The 22,794-nt window shown below is 37.3% G+C and overlaps 1 protein-coding gene across 1 annotated transcript; it reads left to right on the top strand.

Moving 5' to 3' along the window:
• The first annotated feature begins 1,248 nt into the window (after window positions 1-1,248).
• MRPS31 (mitochondrial ribosomal protein S31) lies at window positions 1,249-20,100 on the top strand. Its single transcript, XM_026073686.1, has 7 exons — window positions 1,249-1,572; window positions 2,191-2,481; window positions 3,159-3,317; window positions 8,173-8,319; window positions 10,971-11,044; window positions 14,391-14,534; window positions 19,744-20,100. The coding sequence occupies exons 2-7, from the start codon at window positions 2,345-2,347 to the stop codon at window positions 19,953-19,955; spliced, it is 873 nt and encodes a 290-aa protein (XP_025929471.1). The 5' UTR covers window positions 1,249-1,572; window positions 2,191-2,344; the 3' UTR covers window positions 19,956-20,100.
• The last annotated feature ends 2,694 nt before the right edge of the window (window positions 20,101-22,794 follow it).

The raw sequence follows: 22,794 nt of genomic DNA, 5'->3' as shown, positions 1-22,794 counted from the left end.
GCCCGAAACGGGGCTTTTGGGTTTTTTCGTTTTGTTTTGTCCGGGAAGAGTTCGTCCCGTGGGGGCGGCCCCGCCGCTGCCTCCCTCATCCCGGGGGAGGTTTGCGGGCGAAGCGAAGGTTTTGCCGAGCGGCCGGGCTGCTCGGGCGCGAAGGGGGCTGACGCTGCAGTCGTCCTGCCGGGGAGCAGGCCATCGAGAAGCCATCGAGAAAGTGCTGTGAAGTAGAGAGGGTGGTTTGGGGTGTGTTCCTCGTTTTGCCCCTCTTGCCCCCTGTTTCTTCTTTTCCTGGTTTGGTTTTGTGAGTGATGCACCTGTGTGAGCTGACAAAGGCTTTAAACCTTGCATACGGGGGGGAGACAGAGAAAGCAGAGCAGTGCTGCCTGCTGGCAGAGGTACGCGCCCAAAGCAATGGATACAAATATTGCTCCAAAGTCCGTTTGTCTTTTTGTTGAAAACAATTATCTTCTTTTAATAAAAAGTCAGATGTGTATTTCTTATTTCAAAGCTCTTCAATATTTTGGACAAACTACGATAACGTGACAGCCCAATGTATAAAACAGGTTGAGTTCTTGCATAGCTGTGCGTGCTTCTGAAGGTCAGATGGGGCTCCTCCAAGCAGAAGAAAAACCTAATGGCTGGTGCAACACAGTAGTGCAAACTGCAGTACAGTACTGGCTTTAAATGTTTAAGGCTTGCATTCTTGCTGTCTGTGTTGTTTCCACTGCTGTAAGMAGAGATTTCTGAAGGGATTAAATAGTTTTAGAGAATGTGCAACATGAACTAATGAAAAACATGTGTTTGGAGAAGACCTACGGAGAACAGCTCTGTATAAATCAGCAGGATTCCTACTGTCATCTCAGTAATGTAGTTCTGAGGTTTTGCTTAAATTTTCTTGTTGCCTTTCACCATTGAAATTAGGGCTTAATGCTGACAATTTAATGCTGACAATTAAGTGCAGAGTGACTGAAGTAATAATGTGGTGCTTGCTGATAATAGCAGATTTTTGTTTGTTTATTGGCCAAAGAAAGGTGTGCGTGTGAGGAAGAAGGAAATGCCAAAATCACTTCAGATCTGTTGAAATAAAATATTCCATTGCAAATAAATATTCCATTGCACATTTTTATTTCTTTTAGTAACTTGAAGATGCTCATAAAACAAAAAGTAGCTTTGAATTGAAAGATTCAAGCATTTCATTTTAAAATGTTGATGAGAACTGTTTGAATTTTGTGGTAGTTCTTTCCAGAGAAAGCAGTTGCACCTGTATTTCAACAACATCTTAAGCAGCCCCCTCCCATTCTTGGCATCATCCTCGCCTGTAGAATGCCAGTATGAACTTCTTTGTGGTGATGTGGTATACTAGGTGAAGGAGTTGTTCCAGATGGAAAAATAACCAAAATAACTGTTCTGTTTGTTTCTGGGTTATTTTGCAGCAGGATCCATTCCCCTGTATGGCTGCACAAATGCTTGGCTGGTATCTTGTAGGGCACAGGGTAGGGAATGCAGATGATCGTTTCCTTAGTAGACCCTAGACATCAAATTACAGCCAGAGCGAACAATGTGGAACTGAAACGTGTGCGTACAGTCTGGTTGTTGCCAAATCTTTTTTTGAAGGGGATGGGGAGTGGTTTCTTTGGTTTTTAGTTTTAAGCATTTCAGTGAGTTTTCTGTAGTGCTAGTGAATTTAAGTATCAGGTGCCAGTAGTTTGGGTTTTTTTTGAACACCTGAGATCTAGATTTACAAAAGTACAAATGACTCATTCAAATTCACATGGTTATGAGGTCACATACTCTGTAGTTCAAATAAAGCCAGCAACTGTGGTAAAATGGGATTTCAAATTCTAAGTCTGCTACCTAATGCAGGGTTACTCGTTAAGTTTTGTTTCAGTTCATGTTTTAAGCACAGTTTATTTGTGGAGGAAATAAAATTGCTTACATGATTTTGTGATGAAGAAACCATAAATAGCCAAGAGTTATAAATATTGCCCTTAGCCCTTCCCAAAGAACAAGAAGTACTTGTTTGATTACTTAATTCAGTTTGTACGTAAGTAAGCCTAGACAGTTGTAACTAATGTTTTTTGTAAGCTTACAAAATTTGGCCTTGGAGCCTATTTGTAACTTCTGCTTTTCTTCTCTCGCTCTCCTTCTTTTTTCTTTTTTTTTTTTTTAAAAAAAACTTTCTGTATTATATAGCAAAATACAGAAACTCTTTAGTACTAGCACTGTCCTGTCCACTAAAGAAGATGGATTGACTGCTTCTGCAGACAGCACCACCAAAACGGCATCAAAGAGTCAGGAGGATTCAGCAGAAACACCAAAGCAGAAGTTGTTAAACATTATCGGTAACATGAAAGTAGAAGTGAGCTCCAAGAAGAAATTCCAGCAATTAAAAACACATGAGACCAAAAAGCAAGCTATGAACCAGCTGGAAGGCCTGGACAGTAAAAGTAGTACCTTTCCAAAAACTACAGAAGACATCCAGCGGTAAAGCATAACAGATACACTTCCTATTTGTTTTCCTCTTTTTCAAATTGTTTTTGTCATTATCTAGGACAAGTTACCAAGTACAGAAATGAATATTGTAAGAGAATTTAGTGTACAAGTGTACATTGCAGTCGGTCACTGGGGAGAATCTGGACAGAGGATGTTGTGTGCTTTCTACAATATGCTACTTTTTTTCTACAGCGAGACTCTAGAAAGGTAGCATTAGCACCTGCCCACAGAAAGTTATTTTAATGGGAGGGAGAAAATATTATTGTTCAAATGAAATGTAATAAAACTGATGAGAAAGGAAAAAATGTTTCCTAAGAGTGGCATCATGATTGTTGAGTCTTGTGGGTGGCTTTCCTGCACAGTCTGTGTTATTTCAGGTTTATAACATTGCAGGTCTGTGCTGCCTGTGGTCATCTCAGCTTCACTTCTGATAGAATACGTGGTGGCAGAGGGCTCTTGTTTTCACAGATTTGAGAAAAACAGCTTGTCAGTGTCATTTAGCAGTTGATGAATAGCGGAACATAGGACAAACATGGGCTTCCCCCGTTCACTGGGATAATGTGGAATTGTTATCTCTGAGTTGTTAAAGCATAAATAACAATGTGAAAATGACAATTTACATTAAGGCTTTTTTCTTCAAGTTTTCATTTTTTTTTTGTCTCTTACAGAGGCAAGCCTTTAAATCGAGAACTAGTGGAGGCTGCTTCTGCAGTCGCATCTTCTTTACCGCTCAACAAGGAACAGACAGAATCCGATTTACTTGCGCAACTAAGAAGACATGAAGAAACTACAGATAAACAGAAGAAGGGGGGGACTATTAACATACGGTCTGTATATTGAATATTATTCTCAATAATGCTTAAGCTTCTAATTTTGTAATTTCATCTTGAAGGTGAATAGTTTCTTTGTTGTAAAAAGGCCTTAAAAGACACATATGGGCAAGTAATCCTTGGAATTTATGTGTAATGGGGTTATCATTGATTTGCTTATACCTAACTCCTTTAATTTTAGCATCCTTATTCTAAAATGCTTTTGCAAAAATGGATCTTTTTGCTACCCAGGATCATTGTTTTCTTGGATGGGCTAGCAGAATAAGAGTGTTTTCCCCCCTCCCCCCCCAGCTTCCCAAATTGTCACACAATGGATGCACTTGTAGACATTTCAGACATTCTGTCTGGACTGGTGAATTTTTGTGACAGCTTTGCTGAACTGAAGTAGAGCAACTCTAAAACCCCACCCTTCCTTTCAAAAATTTCCAGTCAACCTGAGAAACTCATCTCTTGGCTTAATTCAGTTTCCAGTGCGGCTTTCAAATAGATGAGAAACATTTGTTTGGAAACTGACAGTTGCACGTACTGCTCCTTCTTTTGGATGATAGCTAAAGACAGACTTTTCGTTCTCTCTTTTTAGCTAGTATTAAGATAGCTACTCAGAAAATAAATCATTACATCAGATGAAATGTTGAACTAAACAGAAAATCRTATCTTCAGCAAAATAGGAATGTGCAACCTTTATTTATGCTTGTTTGCAGTGTGAAGTTTTAATTGTGAAGTTTATTCTGTGAATAAATTATGTGAATTTATTCTGTGAAAATGAATTTGTCCCAAAGCAGGATTTAAGCTTGGTCCATTTATTGTTTGTAAGTTGCTATAGAGATTAGTAAAGAATTTGTTTGTGCTTTGTATGTCTATTAGTGAACTGCAAATAGAGTAGCCAACCAACTAGTGATGTTTGCTGCTGACGTCTGCCTTTCAACTGAGTGAAAACTAAGGAAGAATGTGACAGGTGGTTACAAATAGATGGAGTAATAGGGAAGCACAATGCCTGATGAATGACAACTTTGTTGACCAAAATACATGTTCTTCAGAGGTTGTGAAAGGAGGGAGAAACCGTGCAAGCTTCCCTTTTAGCCTGAATTCATGATTCGCTGCCAAGAGAGCTAATGGTTGTTATGGACAGCTAAGTGAAGTTCTCTCCAGATGTGTGAAGTCTGTGCTATTTAAGGAGGAAGAGAGAGAAGATCATATGGTTTTAGGTAATATACACAAGCATCTCCAAAGGCTATGTGTATGCTCAGTTTTCATAATCTCCTCTCAGTCTGAATATAAAAGATCCCAGGAACTTAACAGAGATCTCCATGGGCTTTTGAAGCTGAAATGAATAACTTTAAAGAAAGGGATCTGACTGTTACAAAAAAGCTAGGAGGCACTTCTTAATTTAAGAAGAATAAATAAGGAAATATTTTGTATAAATAATATGTTCATTAAACTCTATTATTAATTACCAGTGAGGTTATGCCATGTCTGTCACTGGGGTTTTTAAAAGAGCAGAGTAGACAAATGTCTTAGAAATGGTGTAGGCTGTGAATGACTAACTTAAATGTGATTGGAACCTACTTCAATTCCTGGTAAGATGTTGGGGTCATGCTAATACTGACTAAACTAGTATGTGCAGTGCCAAACCTCATGTGCACCTGCCCCCATGCCTTACAGTGTATGCACTCTTTTGCAAATTTGGTTGGTTTGCCCACTGGCAACAAGGGTTCTCTCTCCTCACCACCCATTGCGCTTCTCCTGAAGCACTGCTGCTATGGAAGGAAGAAGGTGTCTAAGGAAATTGTAATGTAAGCAGAAAGGCTTTTTTCCTTTAAAAGAAAGTTTGAATTCTCAAGAAGTTCAAAAGCTTAAGTCCCCACATTGTGTGGCTCTGTATAGTTGCTAGATGGCTTCAGATGTGCTATTATAAAATACTGTAACATGCTTGTGGATGAATCTCTGTGGTTAGAAAGACACATTTTCCTCATGTGCATAGCCTTGTTGGTTGGCTAGGAATATCATAGCTGGTTTGTTGCGCTTTAAATTGGCGAGTTCTTCCACACCTTGAGGCAGCGTTGTAAGCTAGGTTATTTCCACCTGGAATGTATGTTAAATTTTATTGTATATTGAAAAGTTTTGTTTTCTTCCTTAATAGTTAGGTGAACATTTTGAAACTGTACCAGTGAATGAGTTCTCTGGGAAGACTACAACTCCTGATGATTTTTGGGACTGATAAGTTAGTTAATGGTAACATTTCACAGTTAGACTCTGAGATGAATTTGGTACTATCACCTTTCTGTTCAGTGTAAGGAAAAAAAATAAAAGTTCATAAAAAACAGCCCTCAGGCTTACCTGGGCATAACTTTATCCTCCAGAATATGTCAACCTATACAAGGGACTGAAATGCTTTTAATATATTTGGAATAAAAGAGATTACTTTCTGTGTGGCTATTTTGTGCTTATTTTTATTTGACAACAAAGGAATATGGGCTGTTAAGCTTTTAATTTTCTTCATGAAGGTTTTGCAGTTGTTATATTGATGTATCGAAAAAGCCAATATATATTCATCCTTCATTCAAAACTTGAAAATCGATTTAAAAATGAGATATCTGTACAAGCATTAGAATCATTTAATATAATGCTCAGCTGCAACAAATTGGGACACTGCTACTGAGATTTATGAAGGTATGAAATAAATTATACATTGTCAGGATCTTTTTGTATTACGTTTTTCAGTAATGAGTATGACCTCCAGAGGTCACTGTTGTACAGTCTTCTCCCATCAGCTTGTTTTGTAGCAGTTGTGAGGACAGCATGTTCAATAGGAGGGGAAAATATTAATGATACAGGAATTTATTTTTCTCTGTGTGCATTGAAGTTTCACTCAATGGAAATTACAACAGCACTACACTAAAATAAAACCAGTGGCACTGCAAGCTGAAATTTCAGCTCCTGTTTTGAGTGAATAAGAAGAAATGTAATTTGGAGCTTAAGGCTAAAGTATACCTTAAGCTCCCTGTGTCTTTGTTTTTTAGTATTATAATTATTGGTTGGTATTTAGGAAAGAGGGAGAATCTGTTTGGTATGAAAGCTCTACCTCTTTCCAGCTCTGGAAGGCGTAAATATCTAGCAACTTTTTTAACCTCATGTTGGGACATGAGATAATATTATGTAATATCTGACCACTGTAGATACACTGGAGTTGGAGTATGAGTTTGTCACCTGACATTTTTCATTGTAGAAGGCAATAAAAATATCTCTGTAGTTTTGTTTTTAGTTGATGTAGAAGACAGTTATGGAGTGATGAACATTCCTGCCATTAATGTTCATATACCAACGATGTGGTGACATTAGGACATTTCCATGAGAAATATGATACTATTGGCTGCATATGCTAGTAGCTTGGTAGTGCAATCAATGCAGAAGGAAGTTTGACCTGCAGTGCAAAGCCACAAATAAACCATATTCTGTAGTGAGGAGAGCTTCTCGGAGGAAGCCTGACCCCTTGTAGCACAGCAGTGCTCCGGCCTTGTGGGCTGCTGCCAAGTCGAGCAGTTGGGCTGGGCAGTGTGTGACTGTGACCTAAAGAATTACGTCAGTCTGACCCTCAGAAATGTGTCAAGTTTCTGGCCTGACAGCAGCTCACTAATGCCAGTAGTCACTTCATAAACTTCCCGTGTGAGAGAGATGCAAGTAAAACTGAGATTATTTTTTAAGGTTAAAATGTTTACGTTTAAAACTTACTTTCAGATGCCTTTTTGTTCAGAGTAGATGCTTCAAGAGCTGTGCTATTCTTGTTCTGCCATTCAGAACCACATCTGAGACTGAAGAGAAAGTCCTACTGTGTTGCTGTGGTGATTAGCTTTTACAATTTTCCAGAAGTATTTGTTGGTAATAAAATCTCTTTTGATTTACACTACCAAAACCATAGTTTGAACTTTATTCAAATTAAAAAAAAAAAAAAAAAAAGGATATGCAATGCTTTTGACTTGGCCTATTTTTATTTTTGAGACCATCTTTATATCTTAGAACTTGAGCACTGCAGTTTTGGATGGCTGCATTTTCTTGTAATACTTATTTGACCTGGTAGCAGCTAGGAGAAGAGGGTAGATACAAGGAAGAATAACAAGCTCGGTCTTTGCCAACTGGCAGACATACAAATTAAGGGGGCTAATTGGCTGAGAGGTTTAGTGTTTTGGCCTTTATGCTCAGAATGAGCTGCAAAGTACACTGGAAAAGACCAGAGCATTGCTCTTCATGTATGATTTTTGACTTCAGAATTATGAGAGAAGATGTGGTCTGTTGCATCATGGCTTCAATTGTGCAATGCAGCAGATTGCAGGGGATCAGGAAAGGTGACCTACTTATTAGGGTGACGTGGTTGACCCGTGTCAGCTGATGTGTGAAGGGCAGCTCCACCACCGCTCCCTGAGTGGGGTTGGTTCCTGTCCAAAAAATTGGTTATTTTTAATCCTTATTCCAGCAAATGCCTTGTATCCAGCAAAATTCCTCATTTGGTTAGGCAAAACATGCCTAATGTACTCTCTGAATATAAGTATGCAGGTATGTGAAATGATAGTTTTCCTTTAGTTGGTAACTAGATTATTTCAAAGAGAATTTGTTGTAAGTTTAGTAGGTTGAAATAGCACTTTTCATTTATATCTGTAGAACGTAACAACTGAGTTTGCTTAAAAGGTTAGACTTGCATATTTGATGACTTGAAAAATGGATATGTTGTGTGAGGAATGTCTAGTTCTGTTTTATAGGCTTACGAAATCAAGTGAGAGTAGTTTGCCTTATTAATGCACATGACAAAACTTCCTGCCTTGTTTTTGTTGAATTTTTATGTTCATGTTTTTGATTTCAGCAACGTTATTTCAGACATGACAATTAAGAGAGAGTCCCCAGCTCAGAGAGGTGTGAGGATATCCAATCTCATTTCTTTGGAGCTGGAAGAGGATGGTAAAAGAATCAGGCCTGAAAGACTCGCACCTCAGTCTTCTGATTCCAGAAGGTATTTTCTGTTGTGTTCCCTCCCACCTCCCAGAGAAGGAGTATGCAAAAAGTTACTAATACATAACATTTTAAATTTAGTTATAAATATTCATGATACTGTAATACTTCAAAGCTTAAAGAAAAATTTTAAAGTATTTTTCACAAAAAATGCTGTCAACGTTGAAATTGATTTGTATGAGAACACGTTAGCGTTAACCAGCTAATGAAATAACTTGCACTTTTTGACAGTAAGTCTTAGATAATTAAAAATGCTTGGTGCTGAAATGTAATCTTGTTTTTTTTAACTACTTTAAGTTATTCGCACTTATGCAAAATATAATTTTATATCATTTTGGTAACTTTTTTTAGATGGAGGCTCTGAAGACTTACTGTCATCTGATGGAAAACTGATAGATGTTCTATGTTCAGAAATAGTTCATCTATTCTGCTGTGGTTTTTTTTTTAAGAGACTTTTAGAGTTTTTTTTGTAACCCTCATGTTGCACCTAATAAGTCATTCTATAACTGATTTCTCTATTGCCTGTGACATATTCTAATTGTCTATAAAATAAACTTCATAATTTACATTGTGATTTCAGGTACTCCTTAAAAATGACTTGCTACTGTTTTTTGTGGCCAGTATATTTCTTAGTGAATTAAGTTAGTACTCTTAATTTTTTTAGTCTTATATGCTATGCTTTCATGCCTGCATTCTTTTGATTTCCCATGTCAGCCACATGATTACRTAGCTTCTCGATATATTATTTCTCCAGCAATTCCATTTTCAGTAAGATTAACTTCTTTACAAATTACTTATATATGACTTTACTTGGGATTAGGGGTTAGAAATTGAGGCGATCATTGGTGTTTAGGTGGATAATGCTGAAAACAGAATTTAGATAACTAAGAAAAAGTAGGCATAAAGTTGTAGGCGAGTAGATGTGCAGTGTTCTGCCCTCTTTGGCTGAGACATCTATTTCAGTATATCGTAAAGAGAGTTGTAATTTTCCATATGGAACAAATTAGAACGTGTGCATCCTTAAGCCATGTAAATCATGCAAAAGCCCCAAAGAAGTGAACATAGGCAGTCATTAGAAGAACTTGATGTGCTTGCTGAAATGTTTCTGAGTGACTTCCTTTTTCTTGAACTACTTGAACTATTATTTGCTTATACAGTCTATATTATTTTATAAATAATAAGTTGTAAACTTTTTATTTATTAAAATAGTTTAGGTAAAGCAAATTTCACTGTATGTCTGAGAACATTTATTAAATTTATGAAGTCTGAGGAGCTATCTCGCCTTCTTTGTGTGATGAAGCTGTACTTGGTAYGTAACTTTAGGAACAGTACCTTAAAGAATTTTTTAATCTCTGTAATGAAGAAACTGTCTCCAGTTTCAGTCTTAAGTTTCCTCCTGGAGCCCTGAAAATCGAACAGTTGTGTTTATCTATTGATAATGGTTAGGAAAGAAATAAAGAAATGGTTAGGAAAAATATATACATGTTTAAATAGAGTTGGTAGATTTCAATGAAATGGATGATGTTGCTTTATAGTAATTTGAACTAGTCATTTTAAAAATAAATGTTCTTCCAAGTCAGGCTTGTATCTTCAGTCAATGTTATAGGGAGTTAGACACACAGATAGGAAAATGTAATCCCAAATCGACATTCTTTGAAGACTGTGTAATTAGATTGCTCTGTGCTGAAATAGATCCAAGGTAGTTACATCAGTAGAAAGTAATATGACAAGAACAGGTTTTGCAGTAGTAGTTTTGGCCATCAGAAATCTGCAGGAAAAGCAGAGAGGTGAAATTTAAGGTCAGGTGAGGCAAGCGTTGCTAGGGTAGCAGTGAATATGTAATAATACAAAACAGGATCTATTAGGATTTCAGTGGAAACCTACAAAACCAGGAAAGGTTATATAGTTAAAAGAATAATTTGTTTTACAGTTTGGTGCATTATACAGTAAAGGTGTTGCTTTTTTCTTCATTTTRTTTATATGAAAATTTATTCTGATTAGTTGTTAATCTGCTGTTGGATTTTTTTTTTCCAGTATAGGCTCCTGCTGAATGTAAATATGATTAAAAATAGATAGTCAGAATAAAATATTGTTATATTGAGAAGAAAGAGCATTGGGGTGATGATGTTTAAATATATCATAGAGTTATGCTTTGAGTGTTTGTCACATGGCAGAGAAGAAAAGATGGCGGTGTAATCTTCCAGAAAGGCTATTTATGTAATAAAGCAGGAGTTGTTTGATTTAGCTATTGCTCCTTCTTCCTGAATTGTGCAATACAGAAAAAAAAATCTCCAAATTCACTTTCTAGTTGCAACTTTGTGAAATTGCTTAAGTCCTGTGGTTTGATACTGTTTAACTCACTCAGATTCCTAACTACTTTGGTGAAAAATGACTGCAAATATTAAAATTGATTTATGCTCATTCTTTCACATAGGAATGTTTAGAGAAGTGTTACAGAGTAATAATTCAACCATAAATACTTGCTCTGCTTAAAAGCCTGAGGATTTAGTGAGAGTCACTATCTCACTTTTTTTTAATCCCCTTGAGATCTATTAGTTTCATGAGAATATTCTGTGCTTTTAGATTTTTTTATCTGGCAAAGTTGTGAAGTGTTGTGAAATACCAAATATCGTTTTTCTTTTTTGTTTATAGGAGTCTCAAAGTAGGAAGGAGACTTAATATTTTCACTAAGACTTCTCCAGATACAGAAAAGGCACTGAAAACAGGTTAGTGGAAGTTCAAAAATGAAAAACCCAATGAAGACAAGTTCTGAATTTTTCGAGTATCGGGGGATTCATTGTTGTGAAGGAGACCCATGGCCTGTTAACGTCCTGCTTTCAGACCTGTAAAAAAAAAAAAAAAGAATAATGTAACTCTGCTTCTTAATAGGCAGAACTTCCACGCAGTGACAAGGATTAACRTTTTCTGAACTAGTCAGAACACTCTGTTATTGAACTTGAAGGGTAAAACTAGCTTTTTGTCACTAAGACTGGTGTGTCTTTGGCACATATTAAAGCAGTCTGGAGAATGTGTGTGTTGGTTCCCATGAGGTATTTGTTCAAGTTGCAGACTTGTTGCATTTGTTTTATGGCAAAGAAACACAAAGCTATAATCCCAGGGAAACAAGTGTGCTCCAGAGGTGGCTAGGCTTGAGCAGTGTGGACCCAACTAGACTATGTACTTGATTTCTTTCTGACCTTCTCTTATTTAGTGTTATAGATGTAGCCTGAAAGACCCTGTAGAGGCTGAAAACCAATGCCTTGCTTTACTCACATTTACAAGCTTCAAATACACAGCAGAATTCATATAGGATAAATAACAGAAACTGGGTATGACCCACCTTTGTATTCACTGAACTGCACAGCTCTGCAGTGACAGTCTTAATTCCCAAGTAAGGGGGATAGCTTTCAAACATGAAGACTGGCATTGAAGCACAACTTAAGAGTTAGTGCAGGACTGTGGGTTTGACTAAGGGTGTGTGAATGTGGGTAATGCATTTAAAGAAGTCCCTGCCTCGCTTTTCTTTTCTGAACAATGAGATAGTGTACATTGTTAGCACTAATCTTTTACACAGTGATTTTTCCAAAGTATTCTGAGGCCCTTTGGAAAAAAACCTACCTGTAAAGCTGGAACCTGCAGAAGAAATAGTACTCCTCTCTGGTATCTTAGAATATGGGGCTTATTTGTTCCTGTTTTAAGAGTAGGATTGTTAGTTTTTGCCAACTTCTAGTTGACTAATTTTCTCCCTTTTTACACTTGCAATTGCAGGGAGAAATTAATGGTTTACTTAATTTTTAGTAAAATGTCACAGTGCTATTTGCATATTATCAAGCAGCTGTGTGCTCTCTGAATGCAGCTACCTCTGCAGTGGACTATGAAGGCTACTTACTAGAATGGGATTCAATTTGCTGTTTTTTAAGACTATAGATTTCTGTAAAATCTGTTCATTTTGCATATAAATACAGAGTGAATGATATAGTATTCTTTTAGCTATCTTGCCAAAAGTCTCATTCGAGTAACTGCAGCTTGATTTGAATCAAATATGCTCAGGTAAAATGTTGAGAATTTGTAATATTTCATAAGCAACCTTTTGCATGAACACATGTAGATGCAGTAGCACATAGTAGTCATACTAAATAGAAAATTTAGCATGCAATCTGTGCACATTCCAGTTTTGTAAAAAGAAGTGTGAGAGAGCAAGTAGACTTTATTGGATTTGTAATTAGATATCAAGAAATAAGTTTCTTTCAGCTTTTTATGTGGCATTTCTATGTCTGATTCCTGTGAGCCTTGAGGAAATCTATGGTAGATTCTAAGCCAGAAACCTTATTACAAGACTTACTGACTAAGCCTGATAACAAAACAATTTTTTGCCCTAATCTCAGGAAATACCAGCACTATACTTGATACTTTGATTCATTTGCTCTCACTTTCTTCTTGGCTCATATTAGTGGAGATCATGAGTTAAACTATTATTTAGACACAACAGAAAAGCAAGTTCTATATTGTGCATTGAATATTTATTTTGAAAACCTGAATGTTAACTGCAAAATAAATTGGCATCCAGCAAAAGTTTTTCATAACGCAAAATAAATTGGCATCCAGCAAAAGTTTTTCATAACTCAACATGAAACATCATTTATTATTTTCTGTTTCACAGAGGTGGAAGTACAATATTTATTACCTTTACTCCCAGCTTGAAAATTTAAATTTCTACAGTCTTCTATTAGCAGATTTGTTAGTAACAAATTGTTAGAAGATATATGTTAAGATGTGGACAATAATTCTATTCTGGTATGTTTTCCTTGTCCTTTATTTATTATTTATGTTTTTATTCCTGCCTCTAGCCCTCAAATTGAAGTAGGTAGCTGAGAGAAATTACCAGAATTGCATTTCTGCTAAGTAAGAATAATTTGAAAGAGTATTTTTTCATTTGACACAAAAAATTAAAATGGTTTTCAGCATGCAAAATTTCTGTTTGCCAGTTATTTTGTTTTCTCTTCAAAGTTTTTCTTTATTTTTTATTTTTATTTTTAATTTGGTTGAGTTCTAGGCCACTGAGCCAAAGGTATAATTATTTCTTAATTTCAAAGACTTAAACTTTAGGGTAGTAGAATAATAGCTGATTAGCCCTGATTCACTTAAAATGGCCAGTAACATTTGAATTCAGACCAAAATCTCTGTCCCAGGGAGTTCAGGATGAACCGATAACGGCGTGYGACAAGAATACAAAGGGAAGCTGGCCTTGGGGTGCCGTTTCATGCGCTGGCCTGAGGCGCTCCCAGCTGTTCCTCCCTATCTTGTGGTTCCAGCTTGGTGCCTTTGCTTCAGTGATAGAGTTCAGGGTGGGCTCGTGAGCAGTTCTTCTGCAGCAGAGGGGCAGGAAGTCCTTAAGTGTAACTGTGCTACCATATGAATACACTTTGACGAAAAAGTTCATGTTTACTTCTTGTGGTTCAGCCCTATTTTATTCTTTCTTAATGTTAATTAAGCTTCCTTAATTAAAATTCCCTTTAATTCCATCAGGAGAGATGCATCCGTCAGGGGACTGTTTGACATTTAGAGAGAAATAGGTGATTCAGGATTTCTTGAGTCCAAGGGACAAAATTTGGGACACTTATCAGGGTGGGGAAAGATTTACCATCATTTTTAGATTAAGAGTTGTCTCTCTGAATGAGTGTATAGGTGTGAAAATACCTAAAAACTCCTGGAGTAAGCAAGAAAGCAAGTAGCAAAGAGTGCAGCAATCAAGTTCAGAGTTTGTCACATGTACAGTTTGTGGAAGACAAAAAGAAAAAAATAATTGTGAATAATTAAATTCCTGCTCTGGGAAAAAAAGGTTTAAAAATAAACTGTCCTCTAGTAGCTCAGAATACATTTTCACCAGACACTTGAGAATTTAAGACTTTCATTTCAACAGCATGTTGAGAAAGATGATGCTGACATCTAGAAAAACTTGCACAATTGAAAGTACTAGTCTTTGTAAAGATTAATGTTAAAGGATATATGTTGTTCTAGCCAGTGAGAAATCTTTGGCATGTTGTCAGATCTTAAAAAAAATTTCTTACTTAGAATCTTCACCAACAATTTGGGATGTGGAATTTGCAAAGGAGATTGCGGCAGTAACTGAGCAGCCTCCCCGAAATGGTTTTGAGGAAATGATCCAGTGGACAAAAGAAGGAATACTGTGGGAGTTCCCAATCGACAATGAAGCTGGTATGTGCACTGTTACCTCTTATTATCTGTCTATATTTATATTTTTGAGAATTAGAGCATGTTATGACCCTTGATGACTTTAACATAGTATTTCAGCAACAGATCATGCATTTGATAGTAAACAAATGTAACTCTCCAACTGTCCCAGGTCAGAGGTGCTTCAGATAAACTCATTCTGGCACTCTTCAGGTCAAGTCCTGCAGGTGTTTTGGCTGATCTGAGGGCTGGCTGCTGCCAAAAAGGGGAGGACTTGCTCTCTTTTCACTTCTTCTTGCTCTCTTTGCCCTGATAATTTTAACACCCAAGAGACCATTCAAGTCTGTTGCATAAATCCTCTTACTATGAAACTTCTTTAAAAGAAGCTTCTAGCAGAGGGAGGAGAATCTTAAAACTGCTGTGTGTGTTTCATAGTGCTTATTCTGTTCTTTGGCGTGGTTCTGAGACAAAGTAGCTAGCAGGATCCTAGTCAGCTATCTGCCAGTTCCATATCTGCACTGGTTGAGTGTTAAACAGTCGTTTGCTTCCTTTGTTCTGTCTGTTTCATAAGAAAAAATAGTCACAACATTCACTCACTCTGGGCATCTATCTTAACTAGACATCTTTGTGCACTGTATTTGCTTCGTTTTCTATTAAAAAGAGAAAGCTCTGTATGAAGCTCAGCCAGCAGAGAGAGAGAGAATATTGAGGATGGAAAGAACTGCAGAAAGCAAGTGAACACTTTAGGAATGGGGACTTCATATCTTCAGGGCTAGGTTGGCTGTGTTTTTTTTTTTTTTTTTGAAGACTTTAAAGACATCAAACAAAACTGCTTTAGAATAATTCAGTCAGTGAAAGCAAAACAGGTTAGTATCTGAAGCTAGGAGTCTTTGAAAATCTGTCATATACTGAGTTGCAAATTGCATAATGCGGTTCATTGTTTCTTAACGTTTATTCTCATCCTATTTTGGCAGTTTCTTCATAGAATTTAATCACTGCTCAGAACTGATCTGTTCTATCATGCAGAAATCCAAGTATATTCTAGTCATGTTTTTGCAAGCTTAAAACCACTGCGGCCAGTGCTTTTTCTGTTGTAATGTGGCTGGAACCCTGCTGTCTGGGGCAGTAAGTGGACCGGATGTCTTTGGCCAATGGTTCTTCTATTGTAGCAATGCGGCTGGAACCCTGCTGAGTGGGATGGGATGGCAAATGGACAAAGAGTCTTTACATATAGTTAAACAAGAATCTTTATTGATTTGTCCACAAAGATTGGTCATGTGGAAAATTCCAGTGGAGTGTTCCAAAATTTATCACCTCTCAGGCTGAAATATCAAGTCATTAAATTTCATCCTATCAAACTGCCAGCTCTGTTACAGGTTGTTAATCAGATCAGGTATGTCAAAGTACAGTTAAAAGCTTGAGAATCTCTCTACAATGAATTCAACATACCATAATTTCAGTAGTTTTGCAAAAGAAAGATGCCCCTTCCCCTGTTAATTTTACATTTTTTGTACTGTCATCTCCCTCAATAGCAGGACATTAATCCAGCTTGTTCTGCATCAAGAAATATGTGATTGTTCTGTTATACCACAAACATGTAGCTATAAARACATATGTGTAATTAGATTTTCTTCTGGGGAGGCGTATATATAACTTCTAGCATTATGACAGCCTTTAAAGTTTTAAGTGAAACATAAAAGACAGAGAGGAAACTTGTAACTACTTTTCTTGGCTTCAGAACATCTCCAGTGTTCTCATTATAGTGCTTTACTGAGGTGCTGTGCTTTGAGACACTGGGACAAGGTCATGATTTTTAAAACTTCTGGCCCTTAAGTGAGTGTCTGAAGATGTGGCTAGATTTATATATTGGCTTGCTGCAATGGCCAGGAGCAGTCCTCCCCGCTGCCCTGGGCTTTGCGCCTGCCTGCATGTTCTTTCCCTTCTCTTATGCAACTGAGGACACTGTTAGGTGTCCCTCCCCGTCTCCCATGCCCCCGATTAATTTTTTTTACCGGATTAGCAAACCRTTAGTGTAGCTTTTGTAGCATCATCCTCACTTGTCCTTCTCTCTGCTTGCTTTCTTTACTTCTAGTAGCTCTAGTTCTACTCCAAGCTTTGCTATGTGAAAAGGGTGGGGGTATTTGTTTCTTTCTAAAATGATTTCTGTGCATTTATGCAATGATGACTCAAATCCTGAAGAACGTGGTGCTTAGAAAGGACACTACATGTTATTGCTGCTCCTTTGCTTTAGCACCTCATTCTGAAGAGCAAATGCTTCTAGTGTGTCAAAGGTTGTTATGGCAGAAGTGATAGGTTTAATGGAAGTCTCAGAAATTTAATGTCTACAGTTGCCTCTGGTAGCTTCTCTAGGCAGAAGTTCACCACGTCCTGTTCTGGCTGTTACGGTGAGATGCTGCTTCCCAGCAAAGAAGCATTGGATCAGTTTACCAAGCAAGGCAGCAAACATTACACAGTCATTTTAGGCAGGGGTTGTTTTACTAATTTTGAATCTATTCTAGGCACCTACTGTAAGGCCACAATTTATCTCATTCTAAAAATGCTTGGTTCTCTTTACTGACTGAGCTTGTCAGCAAGACTCCTTATAAGTACAGACATGCACGTTTGAGATATAGCCCACCCTACCATCATCGTTAAGGCAAGGTTGGTCATCTCTTGAGAAGGTTAATATGGTATCTGGAGAAGTTCCCCAAAACTTCTGTTTTGTAGTATGTAGGGTATTGGAAATAGAATATTGACAGAGGGTGACTTTGTGCTTTGAGGTTGATAAAGAAAATCATCTGCTTTAGATGCCTGTCTTGCATGTGTTGCTTGTGTGCTGAGAATCCTACCGTTTGCCAGGTTTCATAGTGGGAAAGGGTGTGTGTGCTTTTTTTTGGTTTTTTTTTTCCCCAAATTAGATTTCTGAGGACAGTGCAAGAGAGGGTGAGGGACAGGCTGGCTCTTTCCCTGCAGCATGAGGTATGACTTGTTGGGGGTGGGGGAATCATGTGAACATATCTCATCTAATCAGTTCCCACCAGAGGTCTCAACCTCCAATGCTTGGAGCAATTGTGGTCTCTTTTTGTGATGCACACTGTACTTTTTTGAAGACTGAAATATGTGGTCTAACTGAAATCTTTGGACTCAACACTTCATTCCCAAACCATATATCATGTCTTTGACAAATGGGAGATTAAAATAGATGATGTAATAGTTACTTCTGACCTGAATTTTTGTGTGAGACTATAAACATCAAATTGTTTTGTTGTCTCTTGTGCTTTTTCTATAGCCTGTTTAATTTCTTTTGGGTTACAGATGAGAACTGGAGAAATTACTAATTAGGCATTATTTCTCCTGCAACCCTTCTCTTCCCAAAAGAGGACCATCCAAAGGACAACTTTTATTGGTAGCATTATTCAGATTCTTTCAGTAGTGGGTTGGTCAGTTTTTCCTCTTGGATTTTCATGACCAACAGAAATTTGGAAAGGATGTTACTTGTGAAAGTAGCCAYCAGCATCCCGCTACAATGAGATTCTGCCAGCTCTTGCCAGGGAAAGGAAATGTAGGACTTTGGTGTCATGATAAAAAGAAGATTTCTGTGTTGCTTTAAGTGGATGTAGGTTTCCAAGCACACTAGAAATAAACCTCTTGAAGCTGACATGACCGGTGTTAAGGGGAGAAAAAGACCACAAAGGAAAAGAGAGCTTCTGGAAGAAGGAAACATCTGCTTTCTTTTTCTAGGACTGGGGAGATAAGTGATGTATAGCTGGCATTGATAGACACTGCACATGTTTCAGATGCTGCAGTTGTGGGGGAAAACAGATGCATTTTCCAGCTCTGTCAGGTATTGCACTGCCTAAAGCTTCAAACCAGAAAGAAATAATGCTGACTTGGTGAACAGGACGTACAAGTTGTGAGAGACTTCCCCATCCCAGTGGTGTGTATCTGAATTTGAAAAAGCTCTAATGCAGCAGGAAGCTTAGGACTGAGATGGCTTCATTATCTCATGTTTAATATTGTTGTTTTAATGTTGGCAAATAACATATCATATATCCTAGTTAGTATTTAAAAAAAAAAATACGCTTACATCTGTGGCATAGACTTACCATTTTTTATGATCTGGAAATGTTCTTATGCAATATCTTTTTCTTTAATAATGAAGAAAGTTATTTTTATCTGAAGTTGCAAATGTTGTCTACAAATCCATAACAGATTGTGATCATCTAGGAATTTCCAGATACCTCTAACTTACAAACCGCGCCTCCCCTTCTGTCAATTGCAAACCCCAGTTTGTCTTGTCTTTTTTTAATCTCAGAACTGCAAACTCCTAAAGCAGCCCTTATTTTTTGCATATGTAAGATTTTGTGTTCCAAGTTGTGTCTTTTGAATGCTAGCATCGTGATATGAACAACAGCAAATGAAATCCACAGGACAGAGAACAGAAAATTACCATGTGATTGAAGCTGTTTCATGACAGATCTATAATAATCCCGTGTCCCATGTTTCTGTGGAACTGAATGCTTTTGTATGCAGTACTTTTTGTGTTAGCTGCTACTTGTAAGTGGAAACTGATGTGACGGACAACATTTTTACGTCAGCATTCACTTATGGATTCAAAAACTGTTTGAAAAACAGTTTCTTATATCCCATTTGATAGCCAAAGGATTTTAAAACTGAGTTGCAATGAAGATGCAAGCATTTAGTAACTGTTCAATATTAAATGTTTTAGGAGGTAGCCTTGTTCATCCTATATTAGCTTGGGTTCTCTAATCCTCTGCAGAATTGAGCAATTGGTATTTTCTTAAATAATTTATTAAGAAAGCATTGACAATTTAAAATGTGGTACTCATGATGAGTCAAAGTTTTCTTGTGTTGAATGAACAAGAAGATGGATTTTGGCATCAGCATTTGGTAGGGTTTCCAGACAGAAAGTTGATGGAAATATTGTATGTTCTTACAAAGGGGAACACAAAATGGAAATGACATGGTAGACATGAGTACGATATGTACTGAAATTTTCTGTGTGGAGGGAGATATTAATGTGTCTTAAAACTCTACAGTAGCTTCTTCCACTCCTGTGTGGTTTGCTTAACTGTGCAAAAGAATTAAAAGGCATAGAACTATTTTACTAACTACAGGTTTATCTGCAATCTATATCCTTTTTTTTTTTTTTTTCCCCGTCAAGTTCACTGTTACATAATGATAATGACTTTGTTGTTTTGTGTCCTTTTAGGGATGGAGGATGATGCCGCATTTCATGAACATATTTTTCTGGAGAAACACCTAGAAGACTTCCCCAAGCAAGGACCTATTCGCCACTTCATGGAACTCGTGATCTGTGGGCTTTCTAAAAACCCGTACCTAACTGTTAAACAGAAGATTGAACATATTGAGTGGTTTCGGAAGTATTTTGAGGAAAAGGAGGAACTTCTTCAAGAGATTTGAGACTTGGAAAAGCCTAACCTTGAAATAAAGAATCTATTAAATCAAAATTGATAACTTCTTAATAAAAGGAAATACTATCAGTGCATAGTAAGCATGTGACCTGAAAATTGTTGTATTTTTTTAATATTAAAATGTTTGAAATGTCGTGCTTTCTTTTGTTTGTGTGCGTGTGTCCATATATATAGATACTTTTTAACAACAAAAGAAGAGACTGAAAGGTGTATGTCTTGTAGATTGTGCATCTAAAAATTTAGTTTGTATATTAAAATCATTGTCGGTTAAACTTGACGCTAATCTTTGACCATCTAGAATACCTATTAAGTCTGATTTCACTTCCTATTTCTTTTGGTGTATGTTGTACTATTTCACTGGGGCTGACACTTACTGGCGCAGTTCTTGACAGGTTTGTTCATGTTCCCTTTTGTTAAGATTTGTAATGCTTTCACTTTTAAAGACTGCTGATACAGCACTAGTTTAGCTAATTTTTAAAGACTGTTGCTGAGATAGTATTTCATTTTGCTAATTCCTTAAATACACTAGTACTTATTAATTTGGAATACTATCTCCTTTCAGTAACTATCCTAGGTTTATTTTAATATTATTGGTAAAGACCAAGTCATTTGAGGGCCTTTGTAGTTCATTTACTCAATGAAAAGAAAGCTATTGTGCCTCAGGTATGTGCACAGTATATTGCTGGTGAGCTAGTTAAAGTAACGTGGTAAGCAGAGGTCTCTTTGGCTATCTGGTCATCAATTCTGAGTCAGTTTCCAGTGTTTGTTATTTAAAAATGGTCCTAATTGTCTCAAGTGATCCCTTAGTTCTGTTTGGTTAGAAAAAGCAGTTTTATGATTACTGCAATGTCTGGAGCTGAGGCCTTATCTCCTGCATCTGCAGGGCTAGAAAGAGAAGTTCATATTGCTGGGAAGAGAGTTACAGTCTACTCATTGCTGGTGCATTATGCCACTGCTGTTTTGTACCTGTTGCTCTGATGTTGAAGTAACTTCAGATGTTCCTTATTTTGATAAAACACATATTGGTCTCCATACCTATTGAGCAACTACAATATATTTTACTTCAGTTATATTTTCTTAAACTTTCTTTCAGAATTATCCTGGACTACTTCTGGCTTCCTAACTTCCCAGAGCTACCCTGGCCTCATATACTGTATTCTTGTTTATTCTCTCTGATTTGCTCCAACCACTTCAGCAGCTATTAGCCCTCTAAATATGACCTTTTCTTACATTTCCTCTTAATCAATGATGCAGGAAGCCAAGGAATGAAGGTAAGACAATGGCTTTCTGATTAAAATTTAATTTGCATATGATAATTACAACAAAGCAAAATAAAAAGTTGGCCTTTTTCTCCAAGTTAGAACTTTGTTGTGCTAATTTGTAGGACAGGAATTTGCCTATTTAGCAAAGGATAAGCCTTGGGATGCAGAAGAGAAAAGCAGCTTTTTAACATTTAGTGGTAAGAACAGCAAGGTTCAAGTTTGGCAGAAATTTTCAGAGACTTTCTGCCTTTGAAAATGGAGAAAGCGAGAATTATAGTATCTCCATTTAGTACAAGGATAATTTTAATTTTCAGTTCAATGCCCAGACATATTTTACTTCATAACTATCATTCTTCCCAAATTTCGACCAAACCGATGGTCCTGGGAACATTTCAAAGAGACCCCCGTAAAGCCAGCATACTGCTGTGTTTCAAATCTTTTTCTGAACCAAGGCACAATGACTTTGAGTTCACCATGGGCTTTTAGAAATAGCCCCTCTGTATTTTCTTTGTGTCTAGCCTGTGTTTTGATATGAAAGACAGGACACTTGAACAACTTCTTTTTATATTCAAAGAGGTTCAGATGCTTTAGTTGTGTATGAAAGCATTAAATTTAACAGCTCCTGGGAGTGAGGTGAATATTAGCATCTGAACTGATTCATTAGAAGGTCAGTACTTTGACAAGCTCTTAACAAGAGCTCTTGGTGCTTAGAATTTTTGAAAAGCTGTGGTAATTCCTACTTAAGCGCTTAAATATAGATTTGAGAGTTAATACTAGGCAACTGGATTTGAATAATTGGACTTAGCTGCATATATGTATGTAGGCTTATAGCCTACGGGGTCTTTTCAACGTACATTAACAGAGCTCAAGTTGCATGGCTTTTATGTGATTTTTTTTTTTKGGGGGGGGGGAAGATGTACACATCTTGATAGTCTTGAAGGAGTAGGCATGCAGGAATTTAAAGCGTTGATGCATACAGTTTAGTCACTTAGAAGCATAAAAATTCCCCCTTGCAGCCAAAAGGGTAAAGAGCTGGCTGTTTGCCATTGTATTCAGAATAGAGCCAGTGTTGTAACTTGATTCCCTCACCACAGTCATTTGTGGATTTCTTATGACAGCTGCTTTTTTTTTTTTTTTACCTCTTTCTTTTAACTGGTTAGGTGGTATTATATGTAACTTAATGGATTCAACATTAGGATCTGTCTAAGTTAAAATAGCATTGATTATGTACTGCAGTCTTAGCTTTCCTTTTTTACGCCTGAAGCTGAGATCTCGTTAATGCACTGCTAATGCCATACCTCCGTGACACCTGCAGCACTGGTGTCACGTGGTACCTCTGCATCCGAAAGTTGTCTGGCTTTTCAGGGGAGGTTGCTGCAGCCTCGAGAAGAATGGGAAGATGGAGCAGGCTGGGCTGGAGCAGTTAACTGCAGGCAACTATGTCAACGTGGGATTTTCTGGAGTTGGTTTTCCCTTGGGGTGACTGCAAGGGATATGTAATAGAAGGAGAACATGTTATTGAGTGGAGATGGCTGAGCCGCTGTTAAGTTATACCCAGAGGAATAA

This window comes from Apteryx rowi, unplaced genomic scaffold, assembly GCF_003343035.1.
Source record: "Apteryx rowi isolate R43461 unplaced genomic scaffold, aptRow1 scaffold_372, whole genome shotgun sequence".
NCBI classification, from domain to species: Eukaryota; Metazoa; Chordata; class Aves; order Apterygiformes; family Apterygidae; genus Apteryx; species Apteryx rowi.
The sequence above is the reverse complement of the archived record's forward strand: the minus strand, read 5'-3'. Positions and strand labels throughout refer to the sequence as shown.